The 26,461-nt window shown below is 40.5% G+C and overlaps 1 protein-coding gene across 1 annotated transcript in view; it reads left to right on the top strand.

Annotated features, from left to right (window-relative positions):
- LOC309415710 (E3 ubiquitin-protein ligase KCMF1) overlaps positions 1 to 26,461 on the top strand; it is a gene marked incomplete at both ends in the record, with an annotated part of 58,613 nt that overhangs the window by 10,315 nt on the left and 21,837 nt on the right. Inside the window, one exon of the mRNA XM_082013313.1 lies at positions 17,799 to 17,966. Coding sequence (XP_081869439.1) covers positions 17,799 to 17,966 — 168 coding nt within the window. The remainder of the gene's footprint in view (positions 1 to 17,798; positions 17,967 to 26,461) is intronic.

The raw sequence follows: 26,461 nt of genomic DNA on the forward strand, positions 1-26,461 counted from the left end.
GATTCCTTAGAATATAACTTTCACTTCGTAAGTGAGGATACCTTAGAATAATTGACTGTTACTAGTCAAATTTGTAAAGTGGTAAAGTTTGCTATAAATAACGTTGTTGTGTTATTCCAAACTGCTGTCTGAAGTTCATTTAGAAGCAGAGGATCTGCAGGATGAAAATTCTCAGGTTTAAGTGATGATGTCACATTAAAAAAAAAAATGGAGGATTTTAGTAGGTTTTGAGGTTGCTTTGTAGTCTGCTATGATACTATCCAGCTCTTAAGTATTGCAGCCAGTTACTAGGAGGTGTCACTCTCATTGGGCTTCAAAGCTCAGTTAATATTTTATTCCTGGAAGCATTATGAATTAAAGGAAAGTGACCAGAAAGCTGAAGGAATGAATTGCTGAGAATTACATGCCAGAATACAATTATCTAGCCAAGAATGAAGTGCTTTGGGGTGATAATTGGTTGAGGTACAGGACTCCAGACTCTAGATTTGAGAATACCATAATGTATTTTTTGGAGCAAATATTTCATATCAGCAGCTATGAATACTGTTTGTAGTGCTTGCATTAAACATTGTGTTGAGCTTCTTCCAAACCTATTTTTCCTTTCTTCTAATGTGCCTATTCACAAATGAATGCTTTTGAAGAAAGTAGACACTTTCTTAACTTGTATAATATGACATTGCATTAAATGTCCCTAATCTGTAAGATGACTCTGCCTGCACACTCTTCCACAGTGCTAAACATCTGGAAATCTTGGCAGTGTATAGCAATTGTAAATGTCCGTACTGTAGTTTCTTCCAGTTAATCCAGGAACTCTAGAGAAGCTGCTGGGACTGAGGGATGTCTCAGAAATGAGGAAATACTTTGAATGGTCTGATAACGTCTGCTTCATCTTGAATATAAGTTAGGGGTAGAGGACTAAAGAAGTTGTGTGTAAGTAATAGGGTTGTGAATCTTTTTGTTTTCTTCCTGCAATGATTGTAAGGCGTCTTCTAATTGTACACAAGAAAAATGGGCACGCTGTTGGCTGTACCATAGGCTCTAAGTTGCTGTATGTGGATCTGTTATCTGTACTGAAAGACGTCTGCAAATCCAAAAAAAGCATCAACACTCTAACTGGAAAATATATATTTTACGTGGGCAACATTTTAGGTGCAGTGTCATGCCTCTTTCTTCCTGAAAAATCGATGTAGAATTGTAAACTTTGGGAAGGTATGAGGTGCTGAATTGCTTCTGAGTTTCATTGCTCTTAGAGGTGTATCAGTGAAGTAAGGTTGCTGCCACTCTAGCACATGCGGAAGACTTCAGAAGGAAAGTAGTTAACTCCTAATAGGAGCTAGTGTGTTGTAACAGTCAATGGAGAGCTCAGAAAATGTGTTGAAGTAACAGTTGGCTTAAAGTTGGACCAGGAATATGGATGTTCTGTTCTGCTGAATGGGCTGGAGGTCTCTCTTCATCCCTGCTCCCCTGTGACACCACCTTGGAGACTGCTAAGGTAAATGGATAGAATTCCACACTTGTACCCAACCTCAATTAGAGGTATCTGTAGATTAGAAGGCTGTGCTATTTTCCTGGTAAAACTGATTGCATGTTTGACATGCATTCTTAAATCAAACTTGAGTCTCCAACACAGTGTGCAGGGAGCACTATTAAAAACTATTAAAAAATAGTTAAAAAAAGTGCTTAAAGAAGGCCCTAATTACAGAAGATGCAAGTATGAGAGTATTTTTGCTCATAAACATCTAAGAACTTGAAATAGCTCAGCAGTTTAGTGGGTCAAAACTACCTTTCTGTGTGGAATTCAAGCAGAGTCCAGTGGGAAACGGAGAACAGAGCTTGTAAGTTAGTCTGAAAATATAAAGAAAAAGTTGTGTGTTTTAGTGTTAGGAATACGCTACGTCTGTGCTTCCAAGATGCAGAAATTGAGGTAAAACAGTGAAAATATCTCTAGTGTAATTATTAGTCTTTCATTAGTAGTATGTTCATATTAAAGCACTCAATTGTTTTTCTAATAGACAGATAATTTAAAAACTTCTTTCAGTGAAGATCTGTCAGATTTGTTTGTACAGTTGTTTTCCCATACTCTTTAAATACTGTTTCATGCATTTTGTAACTGCAGCATGATGTCTGAGCCTATAGTAAGGAGTAGTGAGATGTAATGTGTTTTGACACTCCCTCTCCTTGTTTCTTAAATTACGAAGTAAGGTATCACAGAATCACTAAGGTTGGAAAGGACCTTCAAGACCATCAAGTCCAACCATTAATCCAGTGCCACCATGTTCCCTAAACCATGTCCTGAAGAACCACATCCACACGTTTTTTGAACACTTCCAGAGATGGCGACTCCACCACCTCCCTGGGCAGCCTGTTCCAATGCCTGACCACCCTCTCGGTGAAGAAATTTTTCCTAATATCCAGTCTAAACCTCCCCTGGCATAACTTGAGGCCATTTCCTCTCGTCCTATCGCTAGTTACTTGGGAGAAGAGACCAACACCCTCATCGCCACAACCCCCTTTCAGGTAGTTGTAGAGAGCAATAAGGTCTCCCCTCAGCCTCCTCTTCTCCAGACTAAACAACCCTGTTTCCCACAGTCATAAGACTTGTGCTCCAGACCCCTCACCAGCTTTGTTGCCCTTCTTTGGACACACTTCAGCACCTCAACATCCTTCTTGTATTGAGGGGCCCAAAACTGAACACAGCATTCAAGGTGCGGCCTCACCAGTGCCGAGTACAGAGGCACAACCACTTCCCTGCTCCTGCTGGCCACACTATTTCTGATACAGGCCAGGATGCTGTTGGCCTTCTTGGCCACCTGGGCACACTGCTGGCTCATATTCAGCCAGCTGTCAACCAGCAACCCCAGGTCCTTTCTTGCTGGGCAGCTCTCCAGCCACTCCTTCCCAGCCCTGTAGCGTTGCATGGGGTTCTTGTGGCCAAAGTGCAGGACCCTGCACTTGGCCTTATTAAACCTCATACAGTTGACCTCTGCTGGACCCCATTGATCCAGCCTGTCCAGATCCCTCTGCAGAGCCCTCCCACCCTCCAGCAGATCAACACTCCCACCCAACTTGGTGTCATCTGCAAACTTACTGAAGGAGCACTCGGATGTTTTAATCTGTTTTGATAAAATGCTGTATTATTAGGCTCTTGATTTATTCTTGTAGCTCAGCAAATAAACATCTCTATAAATTGCTGTCTGTTATTTTCAGTTAGAAAAATGTTTGGTTAAAGCTCAATTTCCAAATTTTTAGAACTCTGTGGGAAACAAACTTTTTAAATTGTCGTTCAATTTTTAAATTAGGTTCCTGTACTAGGTGTTCCTCTGCAACTGTCAGTTTCAGACTGTTTTTATCTGGCTGTTGATCTTTTGTGCAAATGCAGTTTTCCAAATCTTGACCTTGTTTAGTTCTGAATGTTTTGTTCTAGAGCATGGCTGAATGACTCTGTCTCCTATTCAGTGTAAGGATGAGGGACTGCAGAAGGCTTTAGTCTGAAGCAAAACTGATGGGAATTGTGGTACCTGTCTACACTTGTGGTGTAAGTTGGAGTGCTTGGAAATTTGCGTCATTAAAATTTAACATGAGGATTTGAGAGATCTGAGTTTTGGCAGGATAGTACAAAAATCTCATTTTTGGTCTTTATTCTGCCTTTTAGTGTTTTGACCTGCAACAGAACAGTTATATTGAAACTGCAGTGATTGTTTTGTTCAGAGTCATTGTTTTTCCATCCAGTTGAAAATAGGTGCTCTTAAATACTGACCTTAATGTATCTTCAGTTTCTATATGGATAAAAATAGAGATTGTTTTTGTCTTTGAAATTGCAGGTGGCTGCTTTCATTTCTAGGAGTAAAGAAGTCTCCCTGTCCTTAAATTTCTTTGACTGGGATTTTATGGCAAAATAATAATGAAGCTGATGAACTTATTTCATGTTTTCTACAGTAAATTGATCCCTTGTTGACTTCACAGACTTGCAATTTTTTTTTCATACTTGTCCCAATTGATGCTTTCCTTTTTTTTTCCTTTTGGTTAAAAACCAAATTGGGTAGTGTTTTTCCTGAGAATCAGGTTTACTTGGAGGACAAGTTTTAACAGAAATATTTTTTAAAGTAGTTTTTCTTAAATAAAATCTTCAAGAGATTGAGCTAATCGCAGTAAAAAGACATGAAGTGCTGAAGAGTCATGAACTGTGATCTGTAAATCAGTGATGACTTTCTGTGTTTTAGTGATAGATTGAAAGCTATTTAGGGAGATGATCTGACTTATTTTCAAATAGCTAGGATGGCTAGTAAATTATTCTGAGAAGTTAGATATATATGTAAAGGATGGATGGGACTGTCAGGGAAGCATTCTTAAGCTGTAATATTCTGATAATCTCTGGTTCTTTATGCATACGTGGTATAAGAGGAGAAGAAAAACTATGAAAAAGAAACTAAGAAAATAAAGCTTAAATGAAACTTCCTAATGAGAGGAAGAAAGAGAAAGGTAAGCATTTGGTATGGCTGGCAAGTTGCTGGGTTGCTGATCCAGAGAATGTGTGAGCAATTAGCAAAGAAGTATGTGCCATGGAGAATCAGAAAGGAGAGAGAGGAAAGGAACAAACTCAAAGCCTGACTGTAGTAGTGAAAATGAAACCTTTTTTTTTGCTTTAGGACACTGCATTTCCCACAGCACTTTCCTGGTGTAGCTTTCACGTCATAAGCAATTGTAATTTCTGCAGGCATGTTACCAGGTTGAGAAGCTGTTCTCTCTAACAAAGAGTGGGCGTAAAAGTGGTTGCCAAGGCAGTGCGTTTATGTTCATAGTAAGAAAAGTGCCCAAGAAAGCCAAAGGTAGAAATTGCTACTACTTAAATGAATATACTGTAGGCTTTTAACCTCCTATTGCCATGTTTTAAAAGAAATTTTTGTTATCATTCTTGTCTTGTGTTCAGAGAAACTCAATTATTCTTACAAGTTCCTAGACCTTTTGTGGTGTTAAGGAAAGAAATTCCTTTTATGACATTGTGGTGCCATTCAAAATGGTGATTTTGGAAGTAGGCTGTAAGTTTGAATGTGTTCTTGTGCTCCTCTCTGTAAACTTAGTTGGGTGATAGGGAGGAATCTAGGTATGGCTGCTTGCTGTATGAGACATTGCTGCTGGCTTGAGTGAAGAGAACTCTTGTTCTTTCCCTCTGTCTCCCAGCTGCTTTGTGTATGTGTTTTCCTGACATGAAAAGTCTTACTTATTTCCAGACCACCTTGTGCAAGTGGTGGTAAGTGCAAACTTACACCTTTGCTGTTAAGTCTTTGCTGTTGTGAGACATGTAATCACAAGGCATTACTGAGAGCGCTGGAACACTTGCTGCATGAAAATTTAGTCTTTCACTTCCAGCTCTGGGGTTGCCCAGCCAGTGCTGCCTGCTTCCTGCATTGCTGCCTGTGCTAAATCTTGCCTCTTCTCTGCGCTACACAGGAGAAAAGCTTGCCATGTTTGCATGTTTGGGGAATGTTTAAGTATAGGAGGATCAGGAGGGAGTCTGGTGCAAGAGGAAGTAAAGCTAACTGTGTATTCCAGCCACCAGAGCTATGCATAGGGTGTACCTAAATAGAGTATTTAATTTCTACTAAGCTTTTTGCAAAGGTAAGTATTTACAAAGAAAACTGATGAATTTTGCCTCTGCCAGGTGTGTTGAATATTGATGTTTTTCTCTTACATGCTTGAAACAATGGCTCGTAGAGAAAGGAGTCAAGACTGTTGATTCTTCAAGAACTTTAACTTCTTTGCTCCATTGAGTCATACTACCTAGTTCTCTCCCATGCCTGCTTGGACATGTGTCTTGTTCTCTTTGAAAGTTTTCCTTTTTTTTGTCACTCTTCTTAAATAACAATCTAAACCAAAATATGCAAAGGTTTATTTTCTGAGAAGACTATGTCTTAATTCTTGCAGGGCTCAACAGAGAAGTACCCTTTCTTCTGTTTAATTTCTTTTTAGGGTTTTCTCAGTGTTTTTTCATGTTTCTTAACACCTATGTAACTTATTTGTGTGTGGTGTTCTTACATACTCCCTGCCACCGCAGTTATCTTCCAGTTGGTGTTTGCCTGAGCTGAACAATTCTGTGTCTCTTTAGTCCTGAAAGAAACTCAGGAACCTGATCCTGTCCTATTAAGTGAGAAACTTTACCATTGATTTTACTAGATACAGGATTTAGTCCAGTGCTGTTACTGTTACTTTCTTGCTCTGGCACTGTTTACAGCTGCCTCAGTTTAAGCATTTTTCTGTTAATAGAATTCACATGCTGTTTGCCATTTTCCAAATTAAGAGTTGTTAAATAAAATCATGTCTGGTGCCAGTTCCCTTTGCTGCCACATTACAAACTTTCTGCACTCTGATAAATGTGTTGCAATTTGTTTAATTTTAATGTGTTCACAGTACTTTAGCAGACTTTCATGTTGTGATGGTTTTGGTGGTCAAATCACATTATATTAATTGAATGATAGGAGAAATGTGAGACAGAGTATCAAATGTTAAATTAGAAGTCCAAATCTGCTTGATCAAAAATCCTTGCAATGTACACTGTTTCTAGTTCTACTTCAAAAATCTTAAACACATCTGGCAAGACCTTTCACTGTGAATCAGTTCTCATGACAGGTTAAGAACTCTACTGGTTTCTAAATGTTTAGATATGTAAAATATAATACTCTATTCAGAGAAGATACTCAACATTTTTTGTTGAAAATACAGAATAGTCTCTGGTACTCTGTATGAAAACATCTTTGTGCTTTAGGAGGCCAGGACTTAAAACTGTAACCTAGTTTTCTCTCTCAGCTTACGGAACAATTAGTGAAGAGTCTGATCAGGTTATGAAGCCTAGAAAACACTATTTAAATTGTCAGTAACTATTTAATATGCTTTTTTTTTTTGCTAATATATCTGGAGGAAGTGGTTTGTTTCTGTTTTGTGGTGTTTGCAGTAACTTGCAAATGTAATAGAAAAGAGAAGGCATAGCAAGTACTATTCTAGGAGGTTTCAATAGCTCTCTTCCAGTAAAGGCGGATTCCACATATATATTTTGTTAAACAAAATTCCTTAGGTAGAAGGAGGGTAAGCTAGTTAAAAAGTGTTTTTTGAGAATTGGTCTCCTGCCGCTTTTTTCTCATCTTAACCATAGGAGTTTCCCAGGAATCCTATGAACTTGATAAAATCATTTTTTCGTTTCTGCTTCCTTTCTGTATCTTGACATAGGGATGTGCATTATATTGTCTGATTCTTTAATGTAGATAAGTTTCTTCTCTGTTACAGAGGATAGGAAGGTATTCCAGTTAGCTTGTCAGGAAAGTAGTTTTTTTTGCATCATAGGCTATATAGAATCATAGAATCTTTGGGTTGGAAGGGACCTTTAAAGCTCATCTAGTCCAACCCCCCTGCAGTGAACAGGGACATCTTAAACTAGACCAGGTTGCTCAGAGCCCCATCCAGCCTGACCTTGAATGTTTCCAGGGATGAAGCATCTACCACCTCTCTGGGCAACCTGTATCAGTGTTTCACCACCCTCATTGTGAAAAACTTCTTCCTTAGTTGAAATCTACCCTCTTTTAGTTTAAAACCATTATCCCTTGTCCTACCACTACAGGCCCTGCTAAAATCTCTATCCCCATCTTTCTTCTAAGACCCCTCTTTAAGTACTGGAAGGCTGCAATAAGGTCTCCTTGGAGCCTTCTTTTCTCCAGACTGAACAACCCCAACTCTCAGTCCTTCCCTTGCAGGAGAGGTGTTCCATCCCTCGGATAATTTTTGTATCCCTCCTCTGGACTCACTCCAACAGATCCCTGTCTTTCCTGTGCTGAGGGCTCCAGAGCTGCACACAGTACTGCAGGTGGGATCTTGCCATAGTGGAGTAGAGGGGCACGAATCACCTCCCTCGACCTGCTGGCCACGCTGCTTTGAATGCAGCCCAGGATACGGTTGGCTGCCTGGGCTGCGAGTGCACATTGCTGGATCATGCCCAGCTTTTTGTCCACCAGTACCCCCAAGTCTTTCTTGGCAGGGCTGCTCTCAATCCGTTCTCTGCTGAGCCTGTACAGATACTGGGGGTTTCCCTGACCCATGTACAGGTTCCTGTACTTGGTCTTGTTGAACCTCATGAGATTCACATGGGCCCATTGCCTCGAGCTTGTCCAGGTCCCTCTGGATGGCATCCTATCCCTCAGGTGTGTCAACCACACCACTCAGCTTGGTGTCACCTGCAAATTTGCTGGGGGTGCACTTGATCCCACTATGTCATTGATGAAGATATTAAGAGTACTGGTCCCAGGATGCACCCTGAGGGACACCACTTGTCACCAGTCTCCATCTGGACATTGAGCTGTTGACCACTACGGTCATGGATGCAACCATCAAACCAATTCCTCATCCACTGAACAGTCCACCCATCAAATCCAGATCTCTCCAATTTAGAGAGAAGGATATTTTGGGGGACCCTGTCAAAGGCCTTACAGAAGTCCAGATAGACAACATCCGTAGCTCTTCCCTTGTCCACTGATGTGGTCACTCTGTCACAGAATGCCACTAGGTTGGTCAGGCAGGACTTGCCTTTGGTGAAGCCATGCCAGCTATCTTGAACAACCTCCCTGTCTTCTATGTGCCTTAGCACAGCTTCTAGGAGGATCTGCTCCATGATCTTCCCAGGCACAGAGGTGAGGCTGAGAGGTTGATAGTTCCCAGGGTCCTCCTTGCTGCCCTTTTTAAAAATGGGTGCAGTGTTTCCCTTTTTCCAATCTCCATGTACTTCACCTGACTGCCAGGACTTTTCAGATATCACGGCGAGTGGCTTAGCAGCTACATCAGCCAATTCCCTCAGGACTCTGGGATGCATCTCATCAGGTCCCATAGACTTGTGCATGCTCAGGTTCCTCAGGTGGTCTCCAAGCTGATCTTCTCTTACAGTGGAAGGTATTTTGCTCCTCCAGTCCCCATCTTGCAGGCTATCCCCTTGAGAGGTGTGGGAAGAGAGACTGCCAGTGAAGACTGAGGCAAAGAAGTTTTTCAGTACCTCAGCTTTTTCCTTGTCTGTTGCCTGTTTGCCCAGTCGTGCTCATCAAGGAGGGGTACGCTTTCTTTGATACTCCTTTTCTGGCTGACATTCCTATAGAAGCCTTTCTTAGTCTTTGCATCCCTTGCCAAGTTCAACTCCAGCTGTGCTTTGGCCCTCCTGACCTTATCCCTACACAACCAGGCAGCATCCCTGCACTCCTCTCAGGATATCTGTCTCTGCTTCCACTGCCTGTGCATTTCCTTCTTGCCCTTTAGTTTGACCAGCAGATCTTGATTCAGCCATGCTGGTCTCTTGCCTTCCTTACTTGATTCCTTATACCTGGGGATCAAGAGCTCTTGTGCTCTGTGGAAAACATCCTTAAAGATCTGCCAGCTCTGTTCTGCTCCCTTGTCCCTGAGGGCAGTTTCTCAGGGCGTCCCATTGTCCCTTGAAGAGCTGGAAGTTTGCTTTCCTAAAATACAGGGTCCTGACTTTACTCTTCGCCTGCCCCTTATCTCTCAGGACTGTGAACTCCACCAGTGCATGATCACTGCAGCCCAGGCTGCCTTCAATCTTGACATCACCAATTAGCTCACACCTGTTGGTGACCAACAGGTTGTGTATGGCATCTGTGCTGGTAGAGCTGTCCATTATTTGGCACAGGAAGTTATCCTCCATGCACTGCAGGAGCCTCCTGGATTGCCTACAGCTCTCTGTGCTACTTTTCCAGCAGCTATCAGGATGGTTGAATTCCCCTAGCAGGAGGAGAGCCTGCAAGCACAATGTAGCTGCAGTCAGAAGGCTTTGTCAATAAGACTTCCCTTGGTCAGGTGGCCTATAGTAGACACCAACCACAAGGTTCACTTTGCTGCCTTGATCCCTGAAAGCTTATATGTAAGAATCGACGTGCTCGTGGCTATTCCTTAGAGACAGCTCTTCACACTCTATCTATTTCTTGATATAGAGGGCAACACGTCTGCCCTTCCTTCCTTGCCTGTCCCTTCCCCGGCCTGTAGCTGTTGGTAAACTCAATCCAGTCGTGGGATTTGTCCCACCAAGTTTCAGTAATGGCAACCAGATCATAGCTTTCTAGCAGCACGGTGGCTTTCAGATCTTGTTTGTTGCCCATGCTGTGTGCGTTGGAGTAGAGGCACTTCAGCTGGGCTATTGGCTGTGTCACCCTCTTAGAGGAACACCCTTTAGTTCCTCAGAGGTTTTTCTGCGGTCCAACAGGCTGAAAGGCCTTGCTAGCACTTTGTCCCTCTAACTTTGGTGTGTCATGGGTGAGCCTGATATTACCTCCTTCGCCCTTAGAGTCTATTTTAAAGCCCTGTTAATATGCTCTGCTAGGTTATAGTTATTATATAATGATTCTCAGTAAAATTATGTCTATATAGTAAGTCCAGAGTTTTCAGTATACTCTAGAGCAGTTCCTATTTTGTGTGGTGTCCCAGCAGTATATTTCAAGAGATGAAAGAATCTGCAAATTTGTATGTAAAAGACAGTGATTGTTCTTTTTATTGTGTAGGGAGAATATATGTTTAATATTGACAAGAACCAATTGAGGAGTTGTGTGTGTGCTTGTATACAGAACTTATTTTGGCCTAGGTCAAGTCAGAAGAAACGAGCAATATTTAAATCTCATCTTAGAGAAGTATTTATATAATATCTCCTTTTTCAGTGATTTGGTACTTGGGCAAATGAACTTTACAACTATTTTTGGACAGTGATCAATAAATCCATATTAAAGTTCTTCTAGGAGGAATTTTTTTTTTAAAAAGTGATACTTGAAGTTGTGTGCACAGGATTTACTAGTTGGCTGCTATGTCATCCATCTGGGGTTGTAGGTTGTAAGAAAACAACTTCCCTCTTCAGCCAGCTTCAGCTAAGGTGGTAGTGAAACCACCAGTGTTTCTGGGATCTATCTTAAAAAATTAAAATGTACATTTGGTGTTAATATTTTCATTAATGGTAGCAAATTGGATTTGCTGTATAAATGTCAGTGGTGTCATGGGTTGCCATCTACTGGGCAGTTGGATCGGTACATATGAGATACGTAGAACCTGCCTGTGAGAGTAGTAAATCCTAAAGTAAGACTACTTAGAAATTTTTTGATTAAGATGTTGAAGAACTATAAATACTTTGTTAGTATTTCAGTATGTTTATTTCAAAGGAGTAAAAACAGCCCTAATGTTATGTTTAGATATTGTGGCCTTCCTCTAAAGCTGGATCTGGAGAAGAGATGTTGAGTGACTTTTTCAGTAGTCTGTGCATTTTTTGTGGTGTTTTAGGGAAATATAAATGGTTTTAATGGTCATCTTGTTCTTTGGCTGATTTTAGTACTATATGATTAAAGTAATTTGTGTAAACAAATAGAAGTGGATGGACTGACTTATGAAGATTACAAATTCAAGTTAGGAAGCAGCAAAATGAAGTGAACTAGCAAAACTTTATTTCATCCCTTACACATAGGCCTTAAGATAATGAGTTTAATTACCTGGCCAGATACTAGTTTTATGTCTGGGACACTGCTCCTTGACTGCCTCGGTGCACAGGATTGACAGCTCTGAGGATGAAATAGAGACAGACATGTATTCTGTTGCACATCTGAAACAGATAGGAGGCAGTCAGCTGTGTGAGGTTCTTGTGGTGGTGTCCAAATTGGAAGGCGTGACAAATGAATGAATTGGGGAATTCCAGAGAGAAAAGGTCAGTTTCATGGGAAAGGCAGGTGACTGTTGCAATGGGGAGCCATCTCTCTCTCTCCTGCATGATTCCTGCATAGTGCTGAATGTGTTTTGCAGTGCTTACTAATTGCTTGTTCCTGATGGGCCAGATGACTGAAACAGTTCTGTGTATAACTTCTATAACTTGGGATGTGAAAGCAATAATGGAAAAACTCCCTTTTGGTAGTAGGCTGACTGATGCTTATGTGTCAAGAGCCAAGGCTGGAGCTTGCTTGGCCAGCCATACTGCTTGATTCTTTCTTTTTAAACCAGCTCTAGACAAGTACCAGACACACTGCAGTGGGCTTCATGAAACTTGTTGACAACAGGGAGGTGACAGGATTTGGGGATCTGTTTCTACTCCAGACTCTGGAGAGGAAGGAAGAGTGCTGTTCAGAAAACAAAAACCTTTTTGCCCTTCTGGTTTAACGTAGGCCTGATTCCTTCTCTTTCCTTCCCCTTTTCTTTGCAATTCTAAGTCAACAGCATCTCTGCCTGCACCTTTAATCCTACCAGTTCTTTTTGCAGACATGCTGATCTGGTTGCTGCTTCTTCCATTCTGCTATAGGAAGATAATGCATGTTCAGTCAGCCCTGTTGCACATGGGATGTGTGGGGCAACAGAGTGTTTTTAGTTAATTCAAGGGTATGGTCTGTGGATTTTCTATTCAACACTTGGAGCTGCAAGGGTGAAGGAGTGTGCTCTGTGTTGTATGTCTTCTAGATGCTTGTTTTCACAATCTGCTTTTAAACATGAGAAAAAGTAAACAGAAATCAAAGTTATATGGTTTGGCTGAATTTCTGGTGAAATTTTCATGGAAACAACAGAAGTTTCTGTTCTAGAAATTAACCTCTCAAATTAGGCAGTAATCTACATTAAGGCATGAGACGACTAAAGTAAGAAACACTTGGCATTTCTTTTTTTAATGTTATTAAATGGCATATATTCTCCTATCTTCAGCCTTAGAAAACTGAACTACTTAAGTAGAATGTTTTACTTTAAAGCTGAGGTTGCCACATGGCATGTCTACAGATGACAGTTGATGTCAAGCAAATTCATTAACAGAAAAAATCCAAAAATTAAAAAAAAAACCCCAACACTAAACCAACCCAGCCCACTGAAAGAGCATCTTCCACTGAAATGTCAGATGCATATTAAAAGTGGTGCTACTTATGATCTTTTGAATATAAAAATGAAATGCGCTACACAGCTTGCAACCTTTTGTACCACAAAAGAAGCAGCACAACTTTTTAATTTCCACTTGCATGCTTAAGTTGAGGTTTTTGACAGGTAATTTTCAAAGGCAGACACCTTAAAGTTTAAAGTTTGCCCACTCCCCTTGAAATTCAGTGGTAAACTTGCATGTAACTCTGTCAGGTTTTGGGAAGAGTGAACCGCTTTAGTACTTCATGTAAGGTAGGAAGAAATGCTGGAGTAACTGGCACTTTCATTCTGGAGAACAAATCACTGACAGGCTAATTTTGTATTTCTGTTGGACATGAAAGAGATTCAGTGATCCTCACACTGAGCACTGATGAATTAAAAACTGTACCTGAATTACAGGCCAGAAAGTTGTGTTTTGGACATTTAACTGCTGACAGGAATGTTAAATGGTGAAACTTCCCATGAATGTAATGTTTTCAATGTGTTGCTAAAACAACAATTTAATTCTTGGGGATAGCACAAGGATTAAATACTGCTCTCAGGAGCTAAATGTTGCTGTCTTCACTGTTTGAATACTTCAGGTGCAGGCTTCATATGTGTTTTAAATGTTTTCTAGTAATTACTGGATAGCATTTTCTCTGAAACTTCTAAAAATGAAATTATATATCCAGTATTGATAAAGTTTAGCAGCTCACATTGTTTGAGGCAGGAACATATTCCAGTCTGTGTACCTTATCTTTGACCATATGTCCTTCATAAATAAAAAAAAAAAACCCTGCCGAGTTCTCCACAGTTTCTCAGATCACTTTCTTCTGGGCCAGATTATTGGGCTTTTAATATTATTACTCTGCCTATAGTATCTGAGGAGGCCAAGTGGGGAAAAAACCCTTTGCTCTGTTACTGAGCGGTGTCTATACAAGGCAGTAATGGCTTGGGATATTCAGGACACTTCATGTTACACCTTAGCTTTGCTTGTAATTGTAAAAAAAATAATCCGTATGTATCTGGTATTTGAACCATACGCCTGTCCAGCATTATTCTCTTTGCTATGAAATCAGATTATGTGCTCCCTTTAGTCTCTGTTAAACACAGGGGAAGTTGCTTTCATTTTGGTTAATTCCTGGCAAAAACAATTCTATGTCATAAGAGCAAATTATATTTGGCTATTAGGATCAAAGTATGAAAAGTGTTGGGGGGGGGGGTTTGTTTGTTGTGTTGTTGTTTGCTTTTTTTAAACCTTACTGTTCCGCATGCTACATATAAAGTGCTTGTGTGATGATAAAATCATTGGCCTGGATTAGGTGAAGATGTGGGATGACTTGACATAAAAGTAAAGGAATTTGTAGTGAAGGGGCAAAACCTATTTTACTAATGGGCCTATTAAATATCTCCTTATTGATTTCACTCAAAATGTGAAGCTGGAGAGACTGACTGATATTGTGAGGGAATGCTGCTGAATAAAGTAAGTTTGGTAAGTAAAGTGAACCAAAACTTCTTAGGCTTTTGGCACGATGCTACCCTCTAGTGGAACAGTGTTGCATTAAAAACCGCCAACATCCTTTGTCAGTGAGCAGCAAGATTTTAGTCGTGATACATGTTATGCAGTACATGTGGGTACTTTTATAGCAATAACAAAGTAGGAAGAATGAGGGAGCCACCTATATCGATATTCTGTGGTAATGAAAATTAATCTCTAATTAAAATGGGTATTTCTTACTCTGATCATTCCAAATCGTTGCTTTGCAAAAGGTGGATCAGAAGTTCATTCAAGGATTCTTCCAAAAGTCGGTAGTGTTTTGTGCAAGTCAGAAATATATGCTGATGATGTTGAGGCTGCTCTTTGGTTGGTTGTTTGCCTTTGGTTGGTTGTTTGCTTTTGTTCCCTGCCTCAAAGTGAGCCCCTTCTTATCAAAACCTGTGATTAATGTGGATGCATCCAGTTTAATCTGATATTTTTTAATCTGTAACATACTTGCTGTATTTGCAAATGTAAGGTAAATGCAGGCAAATGTCAGATAGGCATCTGGTAAAAGATGTGCTGTGCTGACTGGAATATGTTATCTTTGAGCGTTCAGGGTTTGTGCAGGGTAAAGAAATTAACTTTTGGAATTTCAGTTGATGAAAAAATTGAAGTAGAGAAAAATGAAAAACAAAATCAAAGTTTTGTTAAGGAAATAAAGTTGTTTACTACAGTAGAAAGAATAGGGCAGGAGGATGTTACTTGCCAGGGTATTTCAGTTTCCAGATCTCAGGTTGGATAGATGTGTGAGGTTTTGACAGCCAAGTCATAGGCTTGAAGAACAGGAGAAACTGTAATGGGCCTGACTTTGAGACCCTTGTAAAAAAGGGAGAATAAGTGATAAAACTTTTGGAAAAGAGGCCCTGCTGGATTCGGGGGGAGGTCTGGGGATTTAAGCATGGGTTTAGCTCCCAAACTGAGGCTTTTAATTTAATGATTATTTTCCTGTTTGTGGTTTTTGTTCTGTTACACAAAAGGGTATAAAAGTAACATGGTACATCCCCTGCTGTTAGCCTCTTTCTTGAAGGGGAGGGGTGTGGTAGTTGTGGCAAAATATTAACACTGAGAGATGTAGAAAGCATGCTGTCTCTAATTTTGCTCTTCTCTTGGTCTGACTTCATGAACCATAGTGATGTGTTATGCTAACGTTAGTTTTTCTCTTCAACTTGGATTGTAGACTTTCTGATAATTGATCATAAGAAGGAAAATTCATCTGTTTGAAGACCTTGCTGTACTGGATATTATTTCCACTGGAAATGTTCTGAAGTTTTAAATACAAACATTATGTTGTGATTTACATTTATGGCTGAATTTCTCCAAAGTTAATATCACAAAGTGTATAAGGATTGCAGTTTGGAATGATATGGAGAAGTATTGGCATGAAGAAAACGTGTAAATGAAAGATTCTTAAAAACATGACTGTCTTCAAGTAGGAGCAATGTAGATGTTTGAGAGAGCGTAGGTGACAGGAGGAATTTGACTGTTGCAAAGAGGCTTACGTCTGCATTAAATGCTTTGAGCTTAAAGGAAAAAAGTGGGGAAAATACAGCTTATTGGAGAACCAGGGCTTAATATTTCATCTGCAGAGCTGTTAGTGTCTAACATAGACTCTAGGTTGAACTAGTCTGCTTACCTCATTGTGATGTCTAACTTACTAAGATCAACTGTTTTCTAGAAAAGTTTAGTAGGCAACAAAAACTTGCAGTGCTGCTGGTAACTGGTGTTTTGTGTATACCATGCATTGTTGGGGAGTTACAGATACTGCAGAGGTGAAATTTTGTAGATCTCTATGTGGGGGTAAAAAAAGGCAGACTGAAGCAATGAAATTCATTCTACAGAGTTAACAAGCAGGTATTCTCAGGTTAGGTTGTTCTCGGTGTCCAAATCACTAATGATTGTTACAGGTCAGAGTTTATGTATGAAACTTCAGAGAAGTATGTCAAGTGAGAAGGGGTGGGGGGGAACAAAACCCACAAAAACCAACTTTCAAGATCGTAACAGGGCCATCTGCAAAACATAGTTCTTCAAGACTATTCAAAGATTTTTGAAATATTTTCTTCTGATAACACTCTTCCATGTACAGTGATACTTTCAAAGCAGATGCTGAGGGACGCAACTAAAGAAATAGGTTCAGTATTCATATAAGCACGCCACTTAAGGCATTATCTAATAATTTCTAATGTTTAAGCTATCCCTGTAGGTAAAGAAACGAAGGGGAAAAAGGGTAAAATAATTCTGTTCGCTGTTCATCTAAATGTGATGATGCAATTGTTTGAACAAGTAGCAGATATTTAAAAGGAGTTAGTTACTGTTGCATTCCGGTATTACACATGGTAAAGCTTCTGTTCAGATGCTACAGAGTGGAGTAGCACAACAAAAAAAATGCAAAAAAAAAAATCTGTAATTAACACCAGTCCTCTGGCAGTCAGCCTTAAGTAAAATAGGGGGTTGGCTAAATATTTTGTTGTGGCAGTTTTATTTCTCTAAAGTTACTTGTGCTTGTACCAAGGTATGAAGAACATGTCTTAGCTGATGTTGAAAGAGGATTTTGATCAAAATCCTGCCTTAATTGTATACACTGGTTTCTTTGCAGGCCCTTAATTTGCTGCTGCAATTGAAGGAAGTTTGTTAGACTTGACAGATTACAAGATGATGACACTTCTGAACTTAACTGTAACCAAGAGGGAACTGAAACCACACAGAGAAAAACCAAAACCTTTGGGTAGCCATGGAGTCTTTCTCTGACACATGTGGTGTGACTACCTTACAGTGCAAAGATTGAGCTTCAGAAAGAAATGGGGTGGAGAGAACTGATGCAGCTTAACTTCAAAAAAAACCTTAACTTTTTTCTGTTACTTAAAATGGAAAAAATTCCTCATTTCTACCCTGCATATAATGTTAGGGATGGTTATGGTGTTCTTCGAATTAAAGTACTAGGAAGTGTGAAAGTAAAGACTGAAAAGCCAGTGGGTTTTTCTCAGTGGTTGGTTTGTTATTGTTGTGTTTCCTTCCTAATCTGCCATATACCGTTTAGCTTTTAAGAGTGTTTGGCCCAAGATTCCTAACTGAATGGTCAAAATACCAGTCAATACTAACAGGTAAAGGTGCCTGTAGGAAGGGGTGTCTGAAGAGGTTTTATAACTTAACCTATTTTTTTCAGGTGCTTGAGTTTGCCCTTATTTTACTTCAAGAATTCAAGATTCTAATTTTGGGAGAGCAGTGTCCTTTAATGACATAAATACATTTAAAGATTGAGCCTTGTGCCAGCTGCACACGTCAGATGGCTGGCTCCTTTTAGTTGTTAAGAGGCAATAGCAACAAATCTGCCTCTTAAAACAGCAATAAATGCACTTTTTTATAAAGCAATTTTATTTGTTTACAGGTGTCAGCTGTGATGCATGTTTAAAAGGAAATTTTCGAGGTCGACGATACAAGTGTTTAATTTGCTACGATTACGATCTGTGTGCAACTTGTTATGAAAGTGGTGCAACGACAACAAGGCATACAACTGACCATCCAATGCAGTGCATACTAACAAGAGTAGATTTTGGTAAGTAATAATTTCAAACTAATTTGCTGCTATGTTTTGTCTACAAACATAATATGGATTTTCATGTTTCTACTTAATAATCACTTCCCCTGATAGCACACTGAAAATAAGAGCAAGTTCTCGTCTTCTAAAAAAAGGCATGTTTTGACTTTAGTGCACAAGAACTGATCTATATATTTCTTTTTAATTAGTGCATATGTGTTTTTAATCTTCTTTTATTATGGTCTCATAACAGCAGGTTATCAGACTAATACACACACTTTATAACAGTGACTACTTCTAATTAACTTCCAGATCAGAAGGTGTGGCAACCTTCTTCCCCCAGTATGCTTTAAGTGCTACAGTGTTGAAGTGGAAAAATCCTAGTAAAATTTTGTAGGAATGTTGTTCACTGGTGGCTTATGTGAGACTGTAGGTACAGCAGGAGTAGTGATGGACTGTACTGACCATCAAAGATTAGTGGCAAGGACTGTCACATAGTCTTCTTGCAACTCCTTTGAAGATCTAAGAATTAATTAATTTAATTATGTATTTTAATAATAATTTAATAATTTCTGACTGTAAAATGTCAGTATTTAAAATAATTGTTCTTGCCTCCTATCCTGCTTGTTGCTTCTATTGCATCATATTTGTAACAGTTAACTCAAAAGTTACTTCTGTGGCAAACCTCTGCTCTGAGATGTTGCTGGTGCTGAACATGTATTTCATTTTTACATTAATCCTACAGGGCTAGCATTTGAATAACTTTTTTTTAGCGTTTCGGGCTGCATTGTTCTTTACGTTTTGAATCTTTAAATATGATGAGTTCTTAAAAGCTGAAGTCTCATGAGTTGTAAATTACTTCTGTACCTTTTTGATTAAAACAGAAGTAAAACCTACTTCCTTATTGCATTGACGATAAGATAATAGGTGTATGTATAGAAACACACGTTTTTTCTCAAAACGGCCTTTGAATGAAGATGTGGAGAGACGTGGATTTGATGGATGGGCCAGTTGGTGGATAAGGAATTGGCTGGATTGTTGCACTCTGTTACGGTCAGCAGCTCAATGTCCAAGTGGAAACCCGTGATGAGCAGCATTCTTCAGGTCTGCATTGGAACCAGTGCTGTTTAACATGTTTGACATGGGCAGTGGGATTGAGTGCACCCTCACGGAGTTTGCCAGCACGACCAAGCTGTGCAGTCTGTGGTACAGTCAAGATGCTGCAGGGAAGGCATGCCATCCAGAGAGACTTTGACAGGCTTGAGAGATGGGCCTGTGTGAACCTCATGAAGTTCAACAAGGCCAAGTGCAAGGTCCTGAATATGGGCTGGGGCAATCCCAAGCACAGAAACAGGCTGGGTAGAGAAGAGATTGAGAGCAGCTCTGAGAAGAGACTTGGAGGTGCTGGTAGATGAAAAGCTGGACATGAGCTGGCAATGTGCGCTCGCAGCCCAGGCGGCCAACTGTATCCTGGGCTGCATCCAAAGCAGTGTGGCCCATCAGGTCGAGGGAGGTGATTCTCCCCCACTACTCTGCTCTGGTGGCACCTGACCTTGAGTACTACTTTCAGCTCTGGGGACCCCAACATAAGGACCTGGACCTGTTGGAGTGAGTCCAGAGGAGGGCCGTGAAGATGATCAGAGGGCTGGAGCACCTCTACTATGAAGAAAGGCTGAGAGAGTTGAGGTTGTTCAGCCTGGAGAAAAGAAGACTCCAAGGAGATCATATAGCAGCCTTCCAGTACCCAAAGGGGGCCTACAAGAAAGCTGGAGAGGAACTTTTTACACAAGGGGTAGCAGCTTTAAACTGAAGAGGGTAAATTTAGATTAGATGTAGGGAAGAAATTCTTCAGTGTGAGGGTGGAGAGGCTGTGGCACAGGTTGCCCAGAGAGGCTGTGGCACAGGTTGCCCAGAGAGGCTGTGGATGCCCCTCCATGGAAGTGCTCAGGGCCAGATTTGATGGGGCTCTGAGCACCCTGGTCTAGTGGAATGTGTCCCTGCCCATGACCAAGAGGTTGGAACTAGATTATCTTTAAGGTCGCTTCCAACCAAAACCATTCTATGATTGTATGTTTTCCATTTTCTTTCAATTCTCAGGTCTCTGCTTGCCCTAAGACTGCCTGGTCATGACTGCAAGAATGCAGGGTTTAGAAGGAGATAATTTAGTACATTATCAAAAAATGCATGCCACCATTTTAGCTTGCGTATGTTTCTTGTCAAGCTTCTTATTTTTGACCTCACTAATGCGTTAAAATTCTCTGTGTACGGTATATTAATTCAGGATTCATGTCACTTTGAGATCCGAAGGGGAAGATTGGTAATGTAAAACTAAATGGCATAGAAGTAATGAAGTCATTTCCTAGTGATGTGGGAAGTCAAATGAAACGAGAATGTTTTTTAAAGTATGACGGTATGACTAAAAGGTTTTCCTAAGTAAGGAAAACTTCAATGGAAACACGGAATGGAAGGCTATTAGTATAGGTAGGTGTGTGAATTATAGTATACCTGACCATTGACAAACTGTTGTCTGTAATCAGGTTTGATTCAAAGGTATGAGAACTGTTTTTAGTAGAAGTAAATGTACAGTTTTTGCTGATGGCGGGGAGGGAAGTGGACAACTGGTAAAAGATAAGTATTTTAACAAGAAGGAAGCAGAGTGAGGGTTCCTTCCATTGCAAAACGGATGCAAGCACTTCAGAGGAAGTGAGTGTAATTTTTCTGACTTCAAAAATGCATGTGGCGATCAGTGAGTCATTTGCTCCAGGTCCATCTGCAGCTGATGAAAAGGACCCTGTACCTGTAGCTCCCACCACCATTCTGGCCAGCACTGTGTGCAGATAACTGTGGTGTTCACTTAAGTACTCTGTGCTTAAAGCAGTGACCAAGTTCAGGTTTGTGGTGGACAGCCAATCACATGGATGATCCTATGTGTCTGGGATTGTTTCAGCACAGAAATAGTTAACATACTGTTTTACTTCCATGAAAATTCTGATCATTTTTGGGGGGCTCCTAGGTACTGTAATAATGTTGCAGAGTGTATTGCAAGAAGGTGGATTTTTCAGGTGCTCTCAAGGAGCTTTTGTTTTTTTAATTTATTTTTGATATATATATCTTGATTTTTTTAATTTATTTTTCCTCCCTTGAGGCTTGGACTGGTATAGGAGCCCATATGAGAATACTGAAAATGAATAAAAAGTCCAAGTGATTTCTGACTACATACGTATTCAGCCTTGTACCATATGGTTGGCATATTTGTCTTTCAGAAGTCAGTATATGACCTAGTATTATATTTGGAAGCAAGATGGAATCCAGAACAATGGCAGTGCTGTTGTTCTTCGGTCCCCACAAGAGACACTGGAAAAAATGCTTTAACACACACGCCAAGGGTGATACGCTGCTGTAACAGGGACAGAGCTTAAAATAAAATGTGAAGTCTCATATGTAATTGCAAGGGGCACAAATGTAAAGCACAAATCCAAGTACTTTATTTCTGAGGGGTCAAAGAGTAGAATTGCAGTAGGCCTGTGTAAAGAATAGGAATGTGCTTACCAGGCAGTCGTTGCACTTTTGTTCTATTTGTAGGACAATTTGTCAGGACAATGGAGAAGTTCAGAGCAAAATTTTTTACTCCTGAAAAAGAAACCTAAGCTGTTAGGATGCTTTATGATTTTAAGCATGCGGCTTGCACATTACCCCCACCATTTTAAAGGGTTTATACTGGCAAAGAAAGTAATACAAATTGTTAGAAATCTCTGCCAAAATCATACTGTGTTACTTTTAGCAAAATACAGAACCAGTGTGCCATCATGCTTGTCAGCTCAGGTTCTTATGTGACAGAAGATCCTGCCACCTTTTGTGCTTAATTCTTAGGCAATGGGAGCTGATTAAATAATGGTTACCTTAATGTGTAGTGTGAGGTCTGGCTGGATTCACCAGAATCCAGCTTAAGGCTTTTGTGACTTTTCAACTTCTAGAACAGGATCTGTTGCATATCTTGATAAGTGCATATCTTTCTAAGTCAGAGTATCATAGAATAGTTTGTTTGGAAAAGGACTCTGGCGATCATCTGATCCAACTTTCTGTTGGAAGCAGGGACATAAGTTGGGCTATCCAATCGAGCCAAGTCTTGAATATTTCCCTCAAGGGAGGTTTCACCACATCTGGGCAACCTATTCCAGCATGAATGTTAGGTTTTTTTGTTTGTTGCCCTTTTATCTAAGTGCAATTTCCTCTGAAGCAGCTTGTGCATGCAGCCCATCACCATGCTTCCTTTTGAAGAGCATACCTCTATTTCCTCTACAACTACTTTTTCAGTATAGTAAGTTGGAGATGATACCCACTTTGAGCCTTTTCTAGGGTGGATAAACCAGATTCCTTCAACCATTCTTACATCAAGTTCTCCAGCTCTCTGTCTTGATGGACACAAATCTGTCCATGCACACAGAACACAAAAAAGCCCTAGATCATCTCCATTTTATTTCAGGTCTTGAATTGGAGGTATCAAAACTGAACCCTGTATTACTGGTGTTACCTAAGAAGTGCCACCTAACAGGGAATAATCACATCCCTTGATTTGATGGCCATTCTCTTACTGATTTAGCCCAGGTCATTGTTTGCCTTCAGTGATGCAGTGGCACACTACTGGCTCATGTTTGGCTTGCTGTCCACTGGGATTCCCCAGTCCTTTTCAGCAGAGCTAGTTGACCCTGCCTTTGAGCAGCAGCTGCTGCAAATCCTCTCTCATCTTCATTAGCATCTCTGCTTGTTCATGGCTTCAGCTTAGTGTTGGGGGGGTAGTGAGACCAGAGCTGCTCCACAGGGAACAAGAAGCCAGGTGCTGAGGGTGACCACAGCACAGGCAGGGGCACTGTCCTCACTGACAGTGTGTGTGGAGCAGGCTTGGTAATGGGAGCAGGTCCCATTGACTGTCCCAGACAAAGCAAGTATAACAAGTCAGCTCTGTGTTTGTGTAGGTAACCCATCTAAGGCAGAAGGAGGGCTGGGTGCAGCTGCAGCATAGTTCATATCTAAGGTCTGACCATTTGGCTGTAGCCCATGGGCAGAGGGTGTGTGTGGAGGTCTGCTTTGAGGCTAGTTGAGGCAGCTAAGGCCTGTTCGTCAGCTCAGGGCCTGGATTCCTGCTGGGGACACAAAACACACAGCTGCTGCTGGATGAATAACTGAATACCTGCCATGTAATCATAGTCAGCCCAGCTGCATGTGTGTCTTATACTGAAGCAGTTAGCCCAGTGCTATCTGGCTGTGAGGTTGAATACTGAGATTGGCAGCTGATGAAACTGCATGAAGAAAAATGGAGGATGTGCCGTTTCTTCCTGCTAGACATAGCTGTACAGGAAACTTGCTGAAAGATTGAAATAGTGACACTCTGACTGAAAGGAATGAGCAGCTGTTTCCACATTCAGCCAAGCTGGCATTTTACTCTAGCAAACATGGCTTTTGCACTGCCTTTGCAGTGAAAAGGGAGAGTTCAAAGTGAAGTGAGATCCCACCTGTTGAGAGTAGATCCCTTCAGTCTGTAAAGCAGGACAACATTGATGATTAACAGAATATTGGAGTCTAGATGAGTATTACAGCTGTATCACTGTGTACTTCGTTTCACAGGATCAGTCACAAGATAATGCTGGTTGGAAGGGATCTCTGGAGGTCTCTGGTCCAACCTTCTGCTCCAAGCTGTAAGGTTAGACCAGGTTAGTCAGGGCTTAATCCACCTTGAAAACCTCCAGGAACAGAGGTGGCACAGGGGCTGTTTGGGTATCCTGTTCTGCTGCCTGTCTACATGGGGGAAAACATTTTTCCTTAAATCCTCTTGTCCTCCTTTACTCTGCAGCACTGTAAAGAGCCTGGCTATGTCTCCTTGATACGATCTCTGTAGGTATGGGTGCATCTGTTAGTTGACCCAAAGCTGTCTGCTCCAGGCTGAACCAGTGCTGGCAATGCAGCCCCTCTTCGTAGGGTGAGTGCTCCAGCCCTGCCATATTAATGGCCTTCTGCTGAACTCAGTTCAGTTTGGTGTCTCTGTCTTCCCTGTACTAGAAGGTCCCAAATGAGATGCAGTGCTTGGGTGAGGCTGACAGGTGCTGAGCCAAGGAGGTCACCCATACTCATACTGTTCTAGGCACATCGCTGCCTCCAGCTCAGCTTGCTGCCCTCCACCCAGCACCATCTTCTCAGGGCTGCTTCCTGGCCCTGCCAACATCGCTGCCCAGGTCTGCCTGCCTGGTGCAGGGCTGCGCTGAATTTAGTAAGATTCCTGTTGGCCCATTCCTTTATGCAACTGTTCATAAACAAAGGGTAGGTAAGCATTATTTCTTTAAGTTTATAGCTGAGTGTCTAGCAGGTTTTATAAAGGTTTTTGTTCAGAAAATCTGCTGCAAAACAGACCTAACAGCAGTTTTAAGGGTAATACTGTTTCTTGAATAGTATGGCTGCTTGATCAGTGATAGAGGAATATATATATACTTTGTAAAATGTAGTGTGTTGCCACCATTTGGTTTCTTCAAACATTGAAAAAAAATTCAAGCAAATACACTACAACTTGTATGATACATATAGATTAGAATGTTGGTATATATCAAATTGAAATTACATTACTCATATGAAGAAAAGTGAAACTAAAATTCCTGACTGCTGTGTACTCTTGTAAAGAAATACGTCTTAACAGAAAGCAAGGACAAGCTGTTACAAAATGTAGTTCTGAATCATCTCTTTGAAAGATGGATTTTTTTTTTATCTAAGGAGTCCAGCTGTAATTCTGTCTCATTTACTAACTTCCTGCCAAGTTTAAGAACGTGTTACTTAGATTTAAATGCTAAATACAAGCAGTCTGTAGGTATAGATGGATAATAAAGAAAAACTGCTCATATTTTTTGGTTGGGGTTTCACATTAAATTCATTTGGGTCCACTGCCACACCCAACCTCCCCCAAGCTATAGAATGATAGAGTTGTTTCGGTTGGAAAAGACCCTTAAGATCATTGAGTCCAACTGTTAACCTACCACTGCCAAGTCCACCACCAAACCATGTCCCCAGGCGCCACATCTACATGTCTTTTAAATACCTCCAGGGATGGTGACTCAACTGTAATGCCTATTAGACTGTAATGTCTAAACACTGTTAAGCTTGAAATCTAACTTGATGAACTATTGTTGAGTCCTCTTTAGATAGTATTCTGATCCTTTTAGTCCTTTGTATTCTTTCTCTAATTGATAAGCAGTGTGGGTAATTGATAAGCAGTGTAGGTAATGAATCTTCTCCTAGAGGGATGTGATATAGTCTGTTTTTCTTTTTTACTAAGCAACCTTGTCTTCATAGCAAAGTTGAAAAGAGGGCTTTAGACATCCAGAGGAGGTTGAAGAGCTATGGACTGCTGTTCTTGTGTAGGAAGGTATTTGGAAAGAGCCAAAATACATTATTTGAAAGGTTTCTTTGTGTCTGGAAGGGATAATTCTTTGGTCATGGGCCAGTTGCATCATAACAGTAATACAACTGTAAAGGAAAACAGTAATACAATTGTAGGTTGTCTTGCTTCTGCAGCCATCAACCCATCGCCTTTTCATTTTTTTCCATACTACTTCTAATTGTTAGGGTCTTCCTTAACAAGCGAGCCTTTGATAGTCAATAACATGACTGTGTTCATAATTGGTGTACTTGTAAAAATGAAACAGGTGGAGAAATATCCATTCAGTAACTTCAATGCTAAAATTAGATACAAAGGTTTGTGATATCATTTAATTACCAACATCATTTATTTTTTTAATTATTTATCTTAATAGTTTTAAAAAAAACTTAACTGATGACCTGTATGACATATTAGAAAAGGGACAGATTTTGATTGCAAGAGGTGGAGAGAGATTAAAGTTGAGGAGGAAAAAAGAAGGGAGGCATAAACCTCCAAAGGAGAAATATTTTGATTTGCCAGTGACTGATTTCACTTCTGACAGGTATATTTCTTAAATTTTTTCCAGATGAAGGGATATTTATTTGGCATGTGTGTTTGTATTATGAAAAAGATGTGGAAGGAGGTATGAGTGGGAGAACGTGCAAGGTTGTAATCAGGAGGCTGGAAAGAACTCAGATTTTCATTTTTTTAATTAATAAATGGCTTGTTTCATATTTTCTAAAAGCAAGGACCAGAAACACAGGATTTGACAGTACTTCTTGCCTCTGATAGAACAGTCTGTACTGCTGAAATTCTTGATGTCTGGACTGAGCAAACAACATTATCTGAGCAAAAGATACTTTTACCTGCATGCTAATCTATTTACCACTCTCTTCAGATTGGCTGTGGCCCTTTGCTCAGCTGGGAAGTTGGAGTTGGTCTTCTGCCTTACTTGGAAGTACTTACTTGTACTGCCTACATTCATGAAGTAGTGAGGTTTATAGGTGGAGGTTTTTAGACCACCTGATAATTTTGAGGGATTTTTTCTTTTTAGATAGTAGATGCAGAAGTTACCTTTTAGAGGATTTACATATCATAGTAAGATGATTTGCCT

The sequence above is a fragment of the Phaethon aethereus genome, assembly GCF_964289735.1.
Source record: "Phaethon aethereus genome assembly, chromosome: Z".
Classification (NCBI taxonomy): Eukaryota; Metazoa; Chordata; class Aves; order Phaethontiformes; family Phaethontidae; genus Phaethon; species Phaethon aethereus.